Source organism: Pelophylax lessonae (genome assembly GCF_965119305.1).
Source record: "Pelophylax lessonae genome assembly, chromosome: 11".
Taxonomy (NCBI): Eukaryota; Metazoa; Chordata; class Amphibia; order Anura; family Ranidae; genus Pelophylax; species Pelophylax lessonae.
In genome coordinates this window covers 211,273,082-211,292,100 of record NC_138778.1, presented here as the reverse complement: position 1 = coordinate 211,292,100, position 19,019 = coordinate 211,273,082, and the positions used below count along the sequence as shown (strand labels likewise).

The 19,019-nt window shown below is 49.5% G+C and overlaps 1 protein-coding gene across 1 annotated transcript; it reads right to left on the bottom strand.

The window, feature by feature from the left end:
- Nucleotides 1-702: 702 nt before the first annotated feature.
- On the bottom strand, nt 703-7,842 carry SRXN1 (sulfiredoxin 1). The gene is made up of 2 exons (XM_082271212.1): nt 7,595-7,842; nt 703-1,091 (listed from the first exon to the last, which is right to left on the bottom strand). Exons 1-2 carry the CDS (start codon nt 7,820-7,822, stop codon nt 888-890), a joined length of 432 nt encoding a protein of 143 aa, XP_082127338.1. The 5' UTR covers nt 7,823-7,842; the 3' UTR covers nt 703-887.
- Between the last annotated feature and the right edge of the window lie 11,177 nt (nt 7,843-19,019).

The window sequence follows — 19,019 nt, the reverse complement described above, 5'->3', positions numbered from 1 at the left end:
TGCTGGCCATACATGATTATATAGTTAATCTGGTTGAAAAAAGACACAAGGCCATCCAGTTCAACCAACATAGAAAAAAAACACACACACAAATAAAAAACTCCATATATACAATCCTATGCCCACACTTGATCCAAAGGAAGGCAATATAACCCCCCCCCCCCCCCAAAAAAAAAGCATGATTCAATTTGCTCCAGCGGGGGGGAATTCTTCCTGATCCCATCCCACAACAGGCAATCAGATATTCCCTGGATCAACTTTACCTAATATTAGTACAGTGATCGGTTTTATTGTACATTACTGTACAATACTGTACATTTAGGAAGAAATCCATACATCTTAGTACTGATTGCCTTGACTTCAGTAAACAGCCAGCAGAATAATCACACAGAATAATCATACATTGTTTTTTTTTTTATATATTTTAAACTCTTTTATAAATTAAACAGAAGAATAAATTATTTATCACAGTCGTATACAGTCATTCGTTTATATTACAATCTGCACATTTGAAAAAATATCTCATTTTCCAACAGACTTAAAAATAAAAGTTTTGCATTCAGAGAGTTCTGCTTGAAAATAAAGCAGTCCTTGCGGTTGCTGCTCAGAATCTTGTGAGAACATTCATATGAAAACGGAAAATGTTCTTTTATTCACTTTTTTACCCTTCAGTAGGGTTTTGCCTCATCGGTGGTTGTGGATTTATCCATACAGCTTTTGTTATAGCTACTGATGATAAATGGGGGGCCTAGCATAGTGAAATCCATGAAAGGCTATGAGAGTTGTGCGTTGGTCGAGCTCAGGATTGTGCATGTTTTAGAACATTCCCACAGAATTCTATAGGGGTAAACAATCATTTTCTCGGCACAGTAGATTCTGTACTTAGGCTATTGCAGGTCAGGTGTGCTGGAACCCAGGTATGTACGTAGATCACTGATAGAAGACTGGATAATTTTGGCCGCTATGGTTTCTCTGTTGAGCCTTTGATGTGCTGCGTAACGATGACATCCACCAAATGAGTAAAAGTAATCCCCTCCATTGCGACCTTTGATCCAGAGAACATCAATAGGGGGCACCTGGTCTGCATCTTCCTGTAATACAAAGAACAGATGAAGTACAAAGTTAAAATCTATATACTGTATGGGAAATGTTTCTCTGCCAGAAGTTTGTCATTCACAGGCCTGTTATGTTGCCTTGCCAGTATAGTAATAGTTTCAGGTTTCTGTCATGTATGTGCTCATTGATTTATAAATGGGAATCAATAAACTTCTGAGGACCAACCTTTACTCCCCATTTCCTGTAAGCTCCCTTAAGGCTTGGTTCAAACTTCTGTGTGTGCGGAAATTGCAGCGATTTCTGCACCCGCAGTGACAACACTCAGCTCTGTGAAAATGCGTGGGGCGGCTGCCATTCATTCTGAATGGCACCCCCACATGTGTAAAATCGCAGTGCGTGTGCTGGTGCAGGAACCGCAGGGAAATCATATAGTCAAAATGGCCATGCGATTTCCCTGCGGGCCGCATTTTGAAAACGGCGCATGCACCTTTTTGTACAGGAAATGCAGACACGGCAGCCCATTAAAATGAATGGGCTGACATCCCTGTGCAAACGTGGCCTGCAGAAACGCACACATGTGAACCTAGAGGTAACACTTTCATTTACCCTTTGTTATACTAGCAGCATTTTCCATTGACTTCTTTCAGAATGTTTTCTGCTGTGTGGTGGACTGTGTGAATACAATAGGAGAGATCTTATGCATTTTTATTGCTTTTATTTGTAACTAGTTGTATGTCTTTATGGACCTTGCTTTGTGCACTGGTGTGCAGTCATGTTGGAACAGGAAGGGGCCATCCGCAAACTGTTCCCACAAAGTTGGGAGCATAACATTGTCCGATTGGTATGCGGACACCTTAAGAGTTACCTTTACTTGAACAAAGGGGCCAAGCCCAACCCCTGAAAAATAACCCCACACCATAATCCCCCCTCCACCAAATGATTTGGACCAGTGCACAAAGCAAGGTCTGAGTTGCTGCAATGAAATTTCAGCATTGTGGTCTAGCCTGCTGCATCATTTTTTCAGTTTGATTTTCGGGGTGTCTTTGAATTCAGGCCTCTGTAGGGTGATAATTTTCATTTCCATCAAACGATGTGGCATCCTTTCCTTCCTAACACATTACCCAGATCATACCAGTATAGATCCTAACACATTACCCAGTCCATACTGGTATAGATATCCAGCATGAAAATTTTCCCCTTTGAGATCTGATGTGTTTTAAAAGTGTTCTTTTATTTTATTTTTTTAGCAGTGTATTCCGACCTTCGTCCTTCCAGCTTCCAATTATTTTAGTAAATATAAACTGCTAAATACCTTTTCTCATCAGCAGTACTGTATATAGCAGTCTTATGACTTCTATCAGTGTCTGGTTAAAGCTTGTAGTAGGAGATTTCATACTGCACTGAGCTGTCCTCTAAGGCTGCAGGGCTCCAGATCCTCTGTCTGGACAGTGCTGATTGGCCCTGTGCTCTCTCAAGAAAAAAAAAACTCTAGCAATACACACCAAACTGAGCATGTGCAGTCTGACTCCAAAGGCTCTGTCTCATCCAGACATGTTTTGGAGTCAGTGGAAGAAGAGGAGGATCTGTGAAAACAAGATCAAGCAGCCTTTTTACACAATGCGGAGGATTAACCCCTTAGGTTTCACAGTGAGTATAACAAGCATGCTTTACTGCATATACAGACTGATTTTACTGTTATGGGTTTAGTAACACTAAAGGCAAAACTTTTTTTTTTTACTTTTGGATAGAGTGAAGAGAGATTAGAAAGTTTGTCTGTTTTTATTGCTCTCTGTGCCCCCGTTAAGGAGATTCACCCTCCTCCTCTTTATTATTATCACTAAAAGTGAAAGTAAAAGAAAATCCCAAATTTTGGGTTGTCCCTGGAAAAGTAATAGAGGGGAAATCTTCCAATGGGGACACTAGTTCTGGTTACCTGGGGGTACCTTGCTCTATCCAAAATGAAAAATAAAGTTTTGCCTATAATTCTACTTTAATAAAAAGGTAAACTTTTGCTCATTTGTTATAAGTGTAATGATCCTAAAGTATACCAGTACTCAGGTTAATTCGGAATTTCCACTTAAGAGAATTTTCGTAACTTTAGTAACCTCTTCATTTTTCATATGAGACTAGCATGCAAAAACAAAAACGGACAATCGTTCGTCGGATATTGTAATCGTGTGTACCAGGCTTTACACTAAGCCCTCAAGCCCTGTTACCTCTTGCACCTTCCTATAAACTAATTGTGATATACAACCTCGCTGACCATGAAGGAGAAAGAGCCAACTGTTCATGTTCTAAATTGGTTGCACTAGGTACTGTATTCCTGCAGAATATTTTTACATAGCTGAGCTGCATGCAGCCACCTGAGTTTGTTTAGAGCAGGGGTTATTAATTGGGGGTATCCATACCCTTTGGAGGTATGAAAACCAAATGTAGGGGGCATGGGCTGGATCTCTGAATAATTTTAAAAAATACAACGAAATAGGATTCTCTGTGTTATTAAACCTGAAATCAAAGTAAGGAAATCGATTTGACGCCTTTATCACATGATTACGCGGTAAGAGGAGCATGAAGCGTGTTAACTTCTCCCTCCCCCGCTGTGATCATTTTGGTGTATCTATGCTGCTTTATTCTTGTATTGTAAAGAAAGGTGGACTTCAGCGTTTGAAGTGCAGTCACCTGGATTTTTCTTTCCCACCGGATTGTTTCTCCCCACATAAAATTTTGTGTCACTTTAGAGGACTGTGCAAAGGAGAATACTATAGAACAGGGGTCCCCAACCCCTGGGCCGTGGACCGCTACCGTTCCATGGCCTGTTGATGCCCGGGCTGCACAGTGGGAGGTGAGCGGCGACCACGGGCCCGACAGGACTATCAGAGACCGCGGTTGCCACTCACCTCCTGCTGTGCGGATGTGTCATTGAGCCCGTGTGCCTTCTCCCAGGTCTCTGACCCCATCGCTGATGTCAGCGGGGCAGGGGGTGGAAGCAGCTGGAGATCTTCTTTGGAAGCAGGAGTCATTCATATTACCAAGCGTATACTCACCCGGTTGTTAACATGATTTTTGATGGTTTTAGCAGCTCCCACCTCCCATCCAGATATGCAGCTCCTCCCACCCTCTGCCATGCTGACAATGATATTGGCGTGGGGCGGGACTCGGGAGAAGACACAAGGCTGAAATCTGCCTCTACCCTGCCACAGGTAGGACTGTGCTGGGGAGGTAGAGACTGAAATGGGGCAGTGTGAAAGGAAAGTGGGGAGGGGGGCCATGACTGCAAAGGGCACTGTGACAGAGGAGCTGTCATTGCAAGGGGCACTGTGACAGGGGGACTGTAATTGCAAAGGGCACTGTGACAGGGGAGCTGTGATTGCAAGGGACACTGTGACAAGGAGTTATGATTGCAAGGGGCGCTGTGATGTGGGGGCTATCATTCCAATGGGCACTGTGACGTGGGGGCTGTGATTGCAAGGGCCACTGTGACAGGGATGCTGTGATTGCAAGGGGCACTGTGACAGGGATGCTGTGATTGCAAGGGACACTGTGACAGGGGGGATGTGATTGCAAGGGGCTCTGTGACAGGGATGCTGTGATTGCAAGGGGCACTGTGACAGGGGGACTGTGGTTGCAAGGGGCACTGTTACAGGAGGGCTGTGATTGCAAGGGGCACTGTGACAGGGGGCTGTGATTGCAAGGGGCACTATGACAGAGATGCTGTGATTGCAAGGGACACTGTGACAGGGATGCTGTGATTGCAAGGGGCACTGTGACAGGGGAGCTGTGATTGCAAGGGACACTGTGACAGGGGGACTGTGATTGCAAGGGGCACTGTGACAGGGAAGCTGTGGTTGCAAGGGACACTGTGACAGGGGCTGTGATTCCAAGGGACACTGTGACAGGGGCTGTGATTGCAAGGGACACTGTGAGAGGGGCTGTGATTGCAAGGGGCACTGTGACAGGGGCTGTGATTTCAAGGGGCACTGTGACGGGGGGGCTGTGAGTGCAAGGGGCACTGTGACAGGGGCTGTGATTTCAAGGGGCACTGTGACGGGGGGGCTGTTATTGCAAGGGACACTGTGAAAGGGGGCTGTGATTGCAAGAAGCACTGTGATAGGGGAGCTGTGATTTCAAGGGACACTGTGACAGGGGAGCTGTGATTGCAAGGGGCACTGTGACAGGGGGACTGTAATTTGCAGAGGACACTGTGAAAAGGAGTTGTGATTGCAAGGAGCACTGTGACGTGGGAGTTATCATTGCAAGGGACACTGTGACAGGGGAGCTGTGATTGCAAGGGATACTGTGACAGGGGAGCTGTGATTGCAAGGGACACTGTGACAAAGGCTGTGATTGCAAGGGGGCGCTGTGACGGGCGGCTGTTATTGCAAGGGGCGCTGTGACAGGGGGCTGTGATTGCAAGGGACACTGTGACAAGGGAGCTGTGATTGCTAGGGACACTGTGACAGGGGAGCTGTGATTGCAAGGGACACTGTGACAGGGGCTGTGATTGCAAGGGGCACTGTGACAGGGGCTGTGATTGCTAGAGACACTGTGACAGGGGAGCTGCGATTGCAAGGGGCACTGTGACGGGGGGCTGTTATTGCAAGGGACACTGTGACGGGCTGTGATTGCAAGGGGCACTGAGAAGGGGGGCTATGATTGCAAGGAGGGCTATGATTTTGAGGGGCACTGTGAGAGGGGACTGTGATTGCAAGGGACACTGTGACAGGGGCTGTGATTGCAAGGGGCGCTGTGACGGGGGCTGTTATTGCAAGGAGCACTGTGACAGGGGGCTGTGATTGCAAGAAGCACTGTGATAGGGGAGCTGTGATTGCAAGGGACACTGTGACAGGGGAGCTGTGATTGCAAGGGACACTGTGACAGGAGCTGTGTTTGCAAGGGAGACTGTGACAGGGGCTGTGATTGCAAGGGGCACTGTGACAGAAGCTGTGATTGCAAGGGACACTGTGACAGGAGCTGTGATTGCAAGGGGCACTGTGACAGGGGACTCTGATTGCAAGGGACACTGTGACAGGGACTGTGATTGCAAGGGGCGCTGTGACGGGGGGCTGTTATTGCAAGGGGCACTGTGACAGGGGGCTGTGATTGCAGGAAGCACTGTGATAGGGGATCTGTGATTGCAAGGGACAATGTGACAGGAGTGGTGATTTCAAGGGGCACTGTGACAGGGGGACTGTGATTGCAAGGGGCGCTGTGACGGTGGGCTGTTATTGCAAGGGGCACTGTGACAGGGGGCTGTGATTGCAAGGGACACTGTGACAGGGGAGCTGTGATTGCAAGAGACACTGTGACAGGGGAGCTGTGATTGCAAGGGGCACTGTGACGGGGGGCTGTGATTGCAAGGAACACTGTGACAGGGGCTGTGATTGCAAGGGGCACTGTGACGGGGGGCTGTGATTGCAAGGGGCACTGTAACAAGGAGGGCTATGATTTTGAGGGGCACTGTGACAGGGGACTGTGATTGCAAGGGACACTGTGACAGGGGCTGTGATTGCAAGGGGCGCTGTGACAGGGGGCTGTTATTGCAAGGGGCACTGTGACAGGGGAGCTGTGATTGCAAGGGACACTGTGACAGGGGGGCTGTGATTTCAAGGGGCACTGTGACGGGGGGCTGTAATTGTAAGGGGCACTGTGACAGGGGGCTGTGATTGCAAGGGGCACTGTGACAGGAGCTGTGATTGCAAGAAGCACTGTGATAGGGGAGCTGTGATTGCAAGGGGCACTGTGACAGGAACTGTGATTGCAAGGGGCACTGTGACAGTGGGGCTGTGATTGCAAAGGACACTGTGAACTGTACTATACAGGGACCTGTATATCCTCATACCCTTTTACAGTGCCCCAGTTACATCACCATGCCCCTTTACAGTGCAGCCCCCATTACATCACCATGCACTTTTACAGTGCAGCCCCCATTACATCACCATGCCCCTTTACAGTGCAGCCCCCATTACATCACCATGCCCTTTTACAGCGCAGCCCCCGATACATTAATGTAAAGGGGCATGGTAATGTAAAGGGCGGCTGTGATGTGAAAGGGAATGAAGGACACTTTGGACTGCTTTAAAGAGGGGGGGTTGTGGTGTGAAGTGTGGCTAAGGACAAACTCCCTTCCCTAACCGGTCCCTTGAAAAATTGGCTACCACAAAACTGGTCCCTGGTACTTAAAAGTTTGGGGTCCGAAAGAGTGCCACTTGAGTAACAGCTCCAAGTCTGCCAGTACTGCTCATATCACATCCATGTAATGGCCCCCAGCAGCAATCTCAGAGCTTTTGAATGTATACAGATGGGAGGTTTTTACGGGTAGCTAGCCTGCCTAAAATATAGTGAATGCGTGTATAATTTTTGGAAAGGTTGTTGTCGAACTGAATGCTCTGGCAACAGGGTCTCTTTAAAAACACCTGGTTTAGTAGCTGTACCACAAGTACAGACTTGCTTTAGCAGCAAGCTATTAATAATGATTTCGGTAATCTGTAATATGAGTCAGTATTATAGGTTTGAAGAGAAGAAAAGTAAATTTTCATACCTGCAGGGTGTCCACAAGACTCTGCACCTTGCTGTCATCCAGTTCAGATGGGATGGGCCGGATCAGCACTCTCATCGGTATGTTGTGTACATCCGAGATATTACCGGAGTGTATACTTCTGCTGTCCTGCGTCGTATCGCCTGTTGTCATCCTGCGAGCCATGCCCATTCTCAGTACCCCAGACCTGCTTGTCCAGATCACAATATGTCGAAGCTGTCTGTGATACATGTATACAAGCTTCCGGGCTGCCCCACTTTTTATCAGAGGCCTACCACTATCTCCTAAATAGGGGGACCAGCAAGACAGCAGAAATAAAACAACAGAAGGAAATATTGATCAGGAGACTATATTTTTATTATCAACCATGACTGCTAGATAGTAAACGGAGATTATTTCAGCGTCTATGCGTTCCACACACCCCTGGTTCACTTGTTATTGGTTTAGCCCGACAGCTCAGTCATAGTGATTCAGCAAAGCAATGTCCGGATTCCTGAGCTCAGAGTGTGAGCTGACACAGCGACATGCTGCAGCTTACACATGACTGAGGGACCTGCAGAATGCTGAGGCTCTGCTTATCTATAAAACATTGGACACTTGAGCCACCCCCCCTTCCAAAATGAGCAGACGACACATTTTATTTGGAGTCGAATGGCCATAGCAGCCTTTTTATTACAAACCATTAAATACAACATTCACAAGAAAACAAGTGTAATGCATATAATACAATCAATGCATACCAAATAAACCAATCTCAGCTTATACCCGGTCTAAGGTCTATATACTCACTATTAACTGGTTGTATCTGCCACCCAATCAAAGGCCCCTTGCCGCAACTACACCGGCTCAGGGAAAATGAACTACTTACGTACTACCAGATACAACCTAATTAATACCTCGATGTTACCACCGTATTTTTATAAAGAGACACCCATACCTCAGATGGGCCCAACCCACAATTCTCCACAAATATTTAACCAGCACCACCTTTAAAGACCCAATAAACCACCTGCCACAGCACACGAGCGTGACACCTTACGCACGTGTTGCCCCCCCCAAACCCTGAATGCCTGCTTAATACCCTCTTGCAATCCCAGATGCCACAAATCAATGCTGATGGCATTCAGATGCACACCATCTCTTCTCAGATATTGCCAGGTCTCATCATCTAGCTCTCAATGAGGTATTGCCATGTCCCCATTTCAGGTAAACCTTGTTACCTCCTTGTTCACCTTTATCCTGGCTTTGTTGATCTTTTCAAAAGAGTGAGCCATATACCATTCAGACCTGGCAACTATATCGGACCACACAAATATAGTATCCGAAAAAAAATTACTGAAGTTGTAAAAAAAAAAAATCAAACTTAATATCCCTTATTAGCTCACGCATGGAGCGCAAGCCAAGGTCATTGCCCTCAACATGCAAGAGGGCTAAATTAGGGGGTCTGTCCAATCTAGAATAAAGATGCATGTCAGGCAAGATCCTAGACCACAGGATTCCTGGAAGGCCCAGCCAGTGAACTCTGACTTCACTCCTGGACAAGCCTAACTGCCTACCCTCTGTCCAAACCTCCGTCTGCCTGGAACCCCAAAAAAACATACGAGTGACCCAGGATCCACACCAAGCATGCCTCGGAATCAGCAAGAGAAAAGAAAATGGGAGGGAGAAATACAACATCCCCAAGAATCCTAATCCTATCAACAAACAACAACAAGAGGATAGGAAACACATTAAATAATGAAGACAGGCTGTACCCTATAAGACGGTACAACCTAGCCCGACCCAACAGATAGCAAACCTTAGAAGTTACAATAAATGAGGCGCACATAGGACCAAAATCTGACTGATTCCCACTGCCCAATGTGCTGAACGACCTGGTCATTAAGTCCACATCGGACCGCTTCCATTGCCACCCCAATCCAAAACTAATGAGTAGAATAGTTGACTGCACTCAAACCAGCTGACAACAGGCATTTCCTGAACACCTCACTAAACTGGAATCGAGACATTGCTGTCCCATCCGCATGCATAAAGGAAACTCCCGGAGGATTTGGCCGAAGCCCCACAACCCAGACAGGGAAAACTGGAGAAGAGGGAACCACACACAACTCAGTCCAAGAACCCCTCCTACTGATCTGTGTTAGATTTTCTTAACAGAATACCCAATGTAGTGTCCCAAAAGCCTACATCCTGTACGCTTAAACCACCCTCACCACGTTTGTTCTGGCTTACCAATTCCTTTACCCGAAAAACCCCAAAAAAGGCGAGCACAAAGACGGCTTGGAACAAACCAGATTGCTCCATTCTTGCCACACTCTGCAGTATGAGGATGAAGCTGACGCACATACAGAATGACGAATTGAGAACTTGGAAGTGGCAGTGTAATACTCCACAGATGCTTGGGGCATAAAAATTCTGCGCTACTACACTTCCAGTGCCAACCGACAGAATCTGTCCAACTGGAAATGAGACAAAGCATCAGCCACTGAGTTATCAACTCCTGGAACGTGCACAATTCCATGGACAGTACATTAGGAAACAGTTCCAGAACAGCCAAATTCCGCATTAAACCAACCTCAATTCCACTGGCCAACTCTCAGCACTTGACCCTGACAGTAGGTTCCATAACCAGCAGAGTCTGCCATGTCAGTGAACAGTTCTAGATTAAAATTTGGAATCCACCTGCTCCTGCCAAAGGGGGCAACCATTGTAAAAAAACATAAATGAATGCCACACTCACAAGTCCTCACGCTGATCCAGCCCCAGCCGAATATAAGTATGTGGCATCTTAATGCCAACTGTAGCAGCTGTAGCAGTCACCAGTCGTCTACAAAAAACATGGCCCATGGGCATACTGCAACAAGCAAAATTCAACCTGCCCAAGAGCGATTGCAAAGCACGAATTTGAATTTTCTCTTACGTCCTCCGACAGTCGCCGCCTCTTCATATTCGTCACATATGGGGTATTAGACTTTGCTCCGAAGGAGTAGCTAGGCAACAGAATATGTTAACAATAAAGCTTTAACATATCCCACCCTCAAGGGGTGGTCCCCTCAGTCAATACCCTCCTACTTCCTGCAACCATATCTCAGTTTTAATGTCTAGCTTGTCAGGAGTGGCTGGCTCTCTCTGTGCTGGGACTTTTTGTCCCAGACTCTTTCTTCTTTTTAATATTTTGTTTGAGTTTTCTCTCTACCTTTACTTAGCTGTTATTTTTGTCAGCATTAGTTAGTTCTTCGGATGAAGAGGATCATGCGGACTGGGTCTCGGGCTGATCCCCCTGATCGCAGGTCGTGGGTCAGTGGCTTCCCAGTCTGCCATCGAGCGTTCAGCCAGGTAACGCTCCTGGCACAGTGAACGACCCATCCCTGTTCGGTGCAGGGATGATTGGTGAGGTGGCTACCTCACCGGACGCTGTGCGGTTTCTTAACCGCCATTGTGTGCGTCTTGAATTGCGACTCTCCCTGCCTCATGTGCAGCGGCTTGTTCGCCTGTGCGGGTTCCCCACGCCATGTGAGGTAAGTGTATCTATGTGGGGACCTGTCTGTCTGGGGGGGGTCTCAGTCTGGGACTGTGTAACCTGCCTTTAATCACACTGCTTGTCTCCCTATCTCTCGGCTGCATGCTGTGGGCTGCAAGGGGGGGGGGGGAGCTGTATGACACTGAGTATGTCAGGCTGGGCAGTGTGAGGAGCTGTGTGCTGTGGGGCATGTTTTAATGGCATGTTGGGGCATATACAGCGATCGCTGAGGCGATCTAACATGTATCCATATAATGGGATAAAATTGTGTGTGTTTTTATGCACTGTGGAGCGGCGATTTCGGCGCCAAACGACGCCATTTTACCGGCGCCCGCTCCGGCCGCATGGTTTACATGCACGGCGGCCATTTTCTTGTAGCCTCCATAGGCTTACATAGAGCGCCCTGGCAGCATCACTTCCTCTCTCCTGGAAGCACCGATCGAGGCAGCAGCAGCAGCGGAGTCTCCTCAGGTTTTATCCTTCTATTCCTGTGTTCCATTGCCTGTATTCAGTCTGTATATTCCCTGTGGGGGTCTCATTGTGCCTGAGTGTGTTGCGGTGGGCTGCGCTTGCCGCGCTTGCTGAAAGGGGGCAGTTAACCCTTGGTTGTCTGGCATACAGGGGCAATGGATTCTCAGGAGGGCAAGTTTCCCACAGTATTGGTGGAAAGCCAGGGGACCGCTGTTTCCCCCCCAGGGGGGGATTTAGCCACTATTGTGGCTGGCCTTGCTGCACAGGTGCAAATGCTGGTGGCTGCTCAATCTACTAAACGGCCCAGAGTTACTCTGTCCTCTGATTCTGAGGGTGAAGGTGATGGGGCTGTTCTGGCAGGGACCCCCCTATCGGGGTCCCGCTCCTCTCTTGATCTAGTGGGGTCTGAGGTAGAGGCTGAAGTTGAGGGGGTTGATAATTCTCCCCCTGGCTCGCCTGAAGAGCTTGCAATCATGGATGAGTTGATTGCTTCCATTAAGCAGACGCTACGTTTGCAGGACGAGGTGTGTCCCCCAGCTGCCTTGGCGGCTTATGGGACGCAGAGAAAACGCAGGACGCCGCAGGTTTTCCCCTGCAATGCTGATTTTCAGCGCGCTGTTAAGGACCAATGGCGCGATTTGCGCAAGCCTTTTGCGGTACCAAGTAAATTTAAGCTGCGTTATCCTTTCTCGCCTGCCACTGATGAACGGTGGTGTGTGCCTCCGCCAGTGGATCATGCTATTGCGGTTTTGAACAAAGCCACTGCGATCCCTGCAGAGGGATCCCCTGTTTTCCGTGATGCCACGGATAGGAGACTGGAGTCTCTTGCCCGTCATACTTATTCTGTTACGGGTTCTATGCTTAAGGCTCTGTTTGCTTCTCTCATGGCGGCCCAGGCGATCGCAAGTTGGACGCAGATGCTTAGGCGCGTCCTAGTGGCCGATTCGGCCTCGGCGGCGACCCTGGATATGGTGGATCAGATCCACCAGGGTGTCATGTATCTGTGTGATGCGGACCTGGACCTGATTCCGTTGGCTGCACGTGTGCACAGCGTGGCGGTGTTGTCTCGCCGCCTGGTTTGGTTGAAATGTTGGTCGGTGGACCAATCTTCACGTAAAACCTTAGCCAATCTGCCTTATGATGGGTCTCGCCTTTTTGGGGAGTCCCTGGATGTGTTGATTAAGGGGATTACCGGGGGTAAGAGCACTCTCTTGCCCCATTTCCCCAAGGCTAAGGGGGCTTCTGGGAAGAAGCATGCTAATTTTCGGCCCCCTCAGGGGTCCTTTCGTGCCTTTCGGCCGCACTACAAGGGCAAACCGTTCAAGGGCCAAGGCTCTCAGAAGAAGCCCTGGTCTGGGAAACAGAAGTCCGGCCAATCCGGACCTGCGGCCCATAACAGTTCGGCCTGAAGGGGCGCCCTCACCCAGTCTTGGGGTGGGGGGACGCTTGCTCGGTTTTCTTCAACCCTGGTTGGCCCGTGTGCGGGACAGATGGGTTCTGGAAATCGTTCGATCTGGTTACAAGATCGAGTTTCTCTCTCGGCCGGAGAGCAGATTTTTTCCCTCAAATCTACAACTGTCTCCAGAGCGCCTGCGGGATCTGCACCTGGCGGTGCGGGACCTGAGGGCTCAGGGAGTGGTGGTTCCGGTGCCTCATCGGGACAGATTTCGGGGGTTTTATTCCAATCTGTTCACCGTGCCCAGGAAGGAGGGCAAGGTTCGTCCGATTCTGGACTTGAAAGCTCTGAACCGCTCTGTGCGGGTTCGCAAGTTCCGCATGGAATCCCTGCGCTCGGTGGTGGCTGCCCTGGTTCCGGGGGAATTCATGGCCTCCATCGATTTGAAGGATGCGTACCTTCACATCCCCATATTCGAGGGACATCAGAGATACCTTCGATTTGCCATTGCGGAGGATCACTACCAGTTCGTGGCGTTGCCCTTTGGGCTCGCCTCGGCTCCGCGGGTCTTCACCAAGGTGCTTGCACCGGTTCTGGCATTATTGAGGGCCCAGGGCATTTCTGTCCTGGGGTATCTGGACGACATTCTGATTCGGTCTGCGACCAGTCAGGGTCTGGAGAAGGACCTGTCTGTCACAATGCAAACTCTGCAGGAGTTCGGTTGGACGATAAATGTTCCGAAGTCGACACTGAGTCCGTCGGTTCGTCTTCCCTATCTGGGAATGATACTGGACTCGGTGCAGGCGAAGGTCTTCCTGCCGGAAGACAAACTCAGGACTCTTCAGGAGGAAGTCAGGTCCCTCAGGGACGTTCCACACTCGTCTCTGCGGACGTGTATGAGATGTCTGGGGTTGATGGTCTCGGCCTTCGAGGCGATTCCTTTCGCGCAGTTTCACACGCGGGGTCTCCAGGTGGAGATCCTGTCCAAGTGGGACGGGCGACCTCAATCTCTGGATCTTCAGATCTCGTTGAGTCATCGCACCAGGGAAAACCTTCTGTGGTGGCTCCAGTCCCCGTTAGTGTCCGGGGGCAAGTCGTTTCGTCCGATCTCGTGGACGATAATCACCACGGATGCCAGCCTGTCGGGCTGGGGTGGTGTTCTGGGCGTTCTGTCCGCCCAGGGGACCTGGTCGGAGGGGGAATCTTCCCTCCCGATCAACATTCTGGAATTGCGTGCGATAAGGCTCTGTCTTCATCGCTGGACGGACCGGCTGCAGGGCTGCCCGGTTCGGGTACAGACGGACAATGCCACGGCGGTGGCCTACATCAACCACCAAGGGGGCACCAGGAGTGCCCGAGCGGCTCGAGAAGTAGCCGACATTCTGTCTTGGGCCGAGACTCATGTCCCGGCGTTAACGGCGGTTCACATTCCGGGAGTGGAGAACTGGCAGGCGGACTATCTGAGTCGCCAGACCCTGGATCAGGGGGAATGGTCTCTCCACCCGGCTGTCTTCCAGATGTTGTGCGCGAAGTGGGGTCTTCCAGATGTGGACCTGTTCGCGTCTCGCCTCAACTACAAGGTGAAGAGGTTCGTGGCAAGGACGCGCGACCCTCGGGCAGACGCGTCGGACGCGTTAGTGGCCCCGTGGCATCAGTACGGGCTGATGTACGCGTTTCCACCGATTCAGTTGCTGTCCAGGTTCCTTCGCAGGTTACACTCGGAACGCAGCACGGTGATTCTTGTGGCACCGGACTGGCCTCGCCGGTCCTGGTACGCAGACCTCGTGAATCTGGCGGTCGACGCCCCTTGGCGTCTACCTCTTCGAGACGATCTACTGTCTCAAGGACCGATTTACCATCCTGCTTTACAGTCGCTGGCTTTGACGGCCTGGCTGTTGAGACCGAGGTCCTGAAGGAGAAGGGTCTCTCTCCAGAGGTCGTTCATACCTTGATCAACGCGAGGAAGTCTTCCTCGGGAAAGGTTTATTACCGTACTTGGAAGGCCTATTTTGCCTGGTGTGAGTCCAGGGGGTTTTCACCCCGCACGTACTCGGTTTCCCGTGTGCTGTCTTTCCTTCAGACGGGTGTCGATCAGCGTTTGGCGCTGGCTACGATAAAGGGTCAGGTGTCTGCGCTGGCCGTTCTGTTTCAACGTCCCGTGGCTTCCAACTCCTTGGTTGGCACTTTTATTCAGGGTGTGCGGCATCTGGTTCCTCCTAGGAGGGATCCTTTGCCCCCTTGGGACTTGAATCTAGTCCTATCTGTGTTACAACGTGCTCCTTTTGAACAGATCAGGGAGATCTCGTTGTCTATGTTGTCCAAAAAGGTCGCCTTTTTGGTGGCGATCACTTCGGCTCGCAGAGTGTCGGAACTGGCGGCTTTGTCCTGCAAGTCTCCGTACCTGGTTGTTCATTTGGATAAGGTGGTCTTGCGACCTAATCCTTCTTTTCTGCCGAAACGAGTTTCGGAATTCCATCTTAACGAGGATATTGTTTTGCCTTCGTTGTGCACGAAGCCTAAACATCCAAAGGAGGTGAGATTGCACTCTCTGGATGTTGTTCGGGCGATAAGGGTTTACCTTAAATCGACTGAGTCTTTTCGTAAGACGGACTCCTTGTTTGTTCTTCCAGAGGGTCCTCGGAAGGGCATGGCGGCTTCGGCCTCTACCATCGCCAAATGGATCAGGCAGACCATTGAACAGGCCTACGCCTTGCAGGGGAAGGTTCCCCCTATGCCTGTGAAGGCGCACTCTACTAGATCTCTGAGTACGTCTTGGGCCTGCCGTCATGGGGCTTCTGTAGCCCAGGTGTGTAAGGCGGCGACCTGGTCGACCGTGCACACTTTCACAAAATTCTACAAAGTAGATGTTCAGGCATCGGCAGATGCTTCCTTTGGCCGCAAGGTTCTTAGTGCGGCTGTTCCATAGGGTCCCTTGTTGGGGACTCCTGGCTGTTGGGATAGTTTTTTGTATCCCCTGATTTTTTGTCTTTTCCTGGGTTGTTGCTCCTGTTGAGCACTTATTTTTGCTGTTGCCCAGCTGGTTTCCTTCCTTTGGTAAGGTTCCTTTCTTTGATGTGGAGACTGCGTTGCCTTTCGGCGCGGATGCGTTTCCCACCCCTCATGTTTGCACTGCTTTGGGACGTCCCCATATGTGACGAATATGAAGAGGCGGCGACTGTCGGAGGACGTAAGAGAAAACGGAATTTTTGTAAAATCTTACCTGTAAAATTCCTTTCTCTGAGTCCTCCGACAGTCGCCGCCCCCGCCCCTCTTTTGGGGTTTGAATGTATACTCTACTGCTATTCCACTAAAACTGAGATATGGTTGCAGGAAGTAGGAGGGTATTGACTGAGGGGACCACCCCTTGAGGGTGGGATATGTTAAAGCTTTATTGTTAACATATTCTGTTGCCTAGCTACTCCTTCGGAGCAAAGTCTAATACCCCATATGTGACGAATATGAAGAGGCGGCGACTGTCGGAGGACTCAGAGAAAGGAATTTTACAGGTAAGATTTTACAAAAATTCCGTTTTTTTTGCATTGCCTGGTGGCAGAAACTGCCCCCTCTGATCTTCAAATTTGTCAAAGGCAAATGGCATTCCATCACCACTGTGTCTATGACCCTACACAGGGCTCTACGTCTTGTAAAGGGCCAATGGCACACCAAAAAACTCTAAAACACGTTGGACCATGGCCAAAAGTGAGGCACAGATAGTATTTCCAGCAGGCCCTATGCACAAGAAATCATCTAAATAATGGATGACAAATTAAGCCCGGAAACATCCCGAACTACTGATTCCAAAAAGGAACTAAATATTTCAAACAACGAACAAGAAATGGCACAGCCTATTGGTAAACATCTATCAACAAAAATTCTGCCCTTGCCATTTGCACCCCAGCAGATGGCAACAACTAGGATCAGTCTTGGCTAAAAAACAAACCTTTACCATACCTACAAACCCACGACACTGCCATATCAAAAGAAGTTCAGGACACCGTGCAAAGCTCCAGATTAATGGCATAAGTCACTGAACCCCCTTTAGGATGAGAGAAGTGACTAATGAGGCGTAACTTATGGGGATAATACCTTAAGGGGAAATACTGCCTGGAAATCAAAAAGGACAGCCATGCAAACCCAAGCAACTTCTTTGAAAAGTTTTCCTGAAAACGACCGCAGGATGTAAATGAGATGACTGCAAGTTATGTGTCATAGGAGGAACAACCAGCAACTGGAAGGGTGTCAGAAAAACTCTGCGAGAAACCCTGCTTCAACACACCAGCTGTATCCCTGTTAGGATAACTGTAAGGTAAACCGGATTTCCTCCACCAGAAGGCCAGTACGGACTTTCGCTCACACCCGTGCACATTGCACACCTGCACTCACCAATTAGCATTTGGCTCCCAGTGGCCTATTTAAACTGCTCTAATACTGTGAGCAGTTGCTGAATGGTCTTCAGCTTGTTCCCGTGGTTCTGAGACCTGATCTGTTGTTACTTCTCACCTGTGTATGACCCGGCCTGCCTTTGGACTTTGCCTCTGCCCGTGCTCCTGCTCTGTTGCTTACTATCCTGACCTTGGCTTGCTTAAACGGATCTGATCTGCCTGCTTACCTTGTACCGCGCTGCCCGGCTGTTATCGACCTTGGCTTATCTTCTGGACTTGCTTGCTTGCTGATTCTGTACCTCACTGCCCGGTTTCTGCTGGCTACTGCTCCCACGCTTTGGTGCCAAGCTGCCACTGCGCCCTGTTCCAAGGACTGCAACTACCAGCTGTACCCACCTACGGAGTGAACACCACCAGCTAGCCGCTACGGCACTCGTGCCACTCCTTGCCTTACACTCTCTGTTCCCACCTTCAGGAGTGTCAGACAGGAGGAGCAAGAGAGGCCTCCACAACATTCCAGTCTTCACCAGGTACGTGATAATAACTCTTTAGGAAAGGTGCCATCTTTTCTACCCTCACCGACATGTTCCCTCTTACCAGCGTTGCCTCCTTTTCCTTTTCCTTGCTTGGAGCATAAGGACAGTACATGAGACCCTGTACACCCTGAACAGTCATGACGGAAACAGCATGCGGTGCCAAACTTGCAAGATCCGGCACTAAATTGCCAACATAACCCCCTGCGATTTGTGGCCAGTTGTGAAGCGGCTGCTGCACCCCAGGCCCCACCCTGAAAGGGAGGAACCAAATTTTGTGGAGACTACATCAGTTTCATCCAGAGACTGATGTTTTTGTGGTCCCACTGTAAGGAAGGCCAGACTGCCTTGCGCTGGCGAAATTGCTCGTCATAGTGAAACCAAGCAACCCCACCATAGACTCGCTGGGCTTTGACAATAGGGTCCAGATAATGAAAAAAATAGGGGGCGCAATTCTCAGGGGTCTTTTCCCCAATGACACTAGCTAAAACTGCATACGCCTACAACTAGTTTAAGAACATACGGGGAAGCAACCAATACTGCCGTTTTTCTTCTTCCTCCTTCTTACTTACTCACATCTGATTTAACTTTAAAATTTAATTTCTCCAATGGTAACAAAGAAAACTTTCCACATACTTATCCTTCCATGTATGCTCCTTCACTTCTGTTTTTTAGATGCGCACCCAAGGGCCCTTTTAAAACACACATACCCTTCCCATTTTTGCAGCATTTTCCAGACATACCTCATCAACCCCGGCGACTTCTTTGTCAGCGCCTTTGTCGTCCGAAACTCTACTGGCCATAGTTACCACAAATGCCAACAGCCGTTGACCAAAGGAATCTGATAAGGGTGAGCTGAGGCCTCAGATGGAACCCTGACTGCCTGATCACTGACACTGGAGGTTGCAGCTTGTGTTGTGGACCATGCAGCTACCGGAGAGGACCTCCCTAAGACCTGCTAACGGTGTATACAACACCATCCGCGCCAGGGGCCCCCCACCAAAGAAGGGACTGAGGACCTAGCACTGCCCCCCTAAACCCCAGCCACCCCCCATTGCCCCAATCCCTGCTGAGCTGTCAACTAAGCCCCCGGAGCCCTCTTAAACAGAGAGAGAATAAGAACAAG

Coding starts and splice junctions, on each gene's coding strand:
- SRXN1 (XM_082271212.1), bottom strand. CDS start 7,822: ATGTATCACAGACAGCTTCGACATATTGTGATCTGGACAAGCAGGTCT. Junction 1,092..7,594: donor GTCTTGTGGACACCCTGCAG/GTATGAAAATTT, acceptor TTTGTATTACAG/GAAGATGCAGACCAGGTGCC.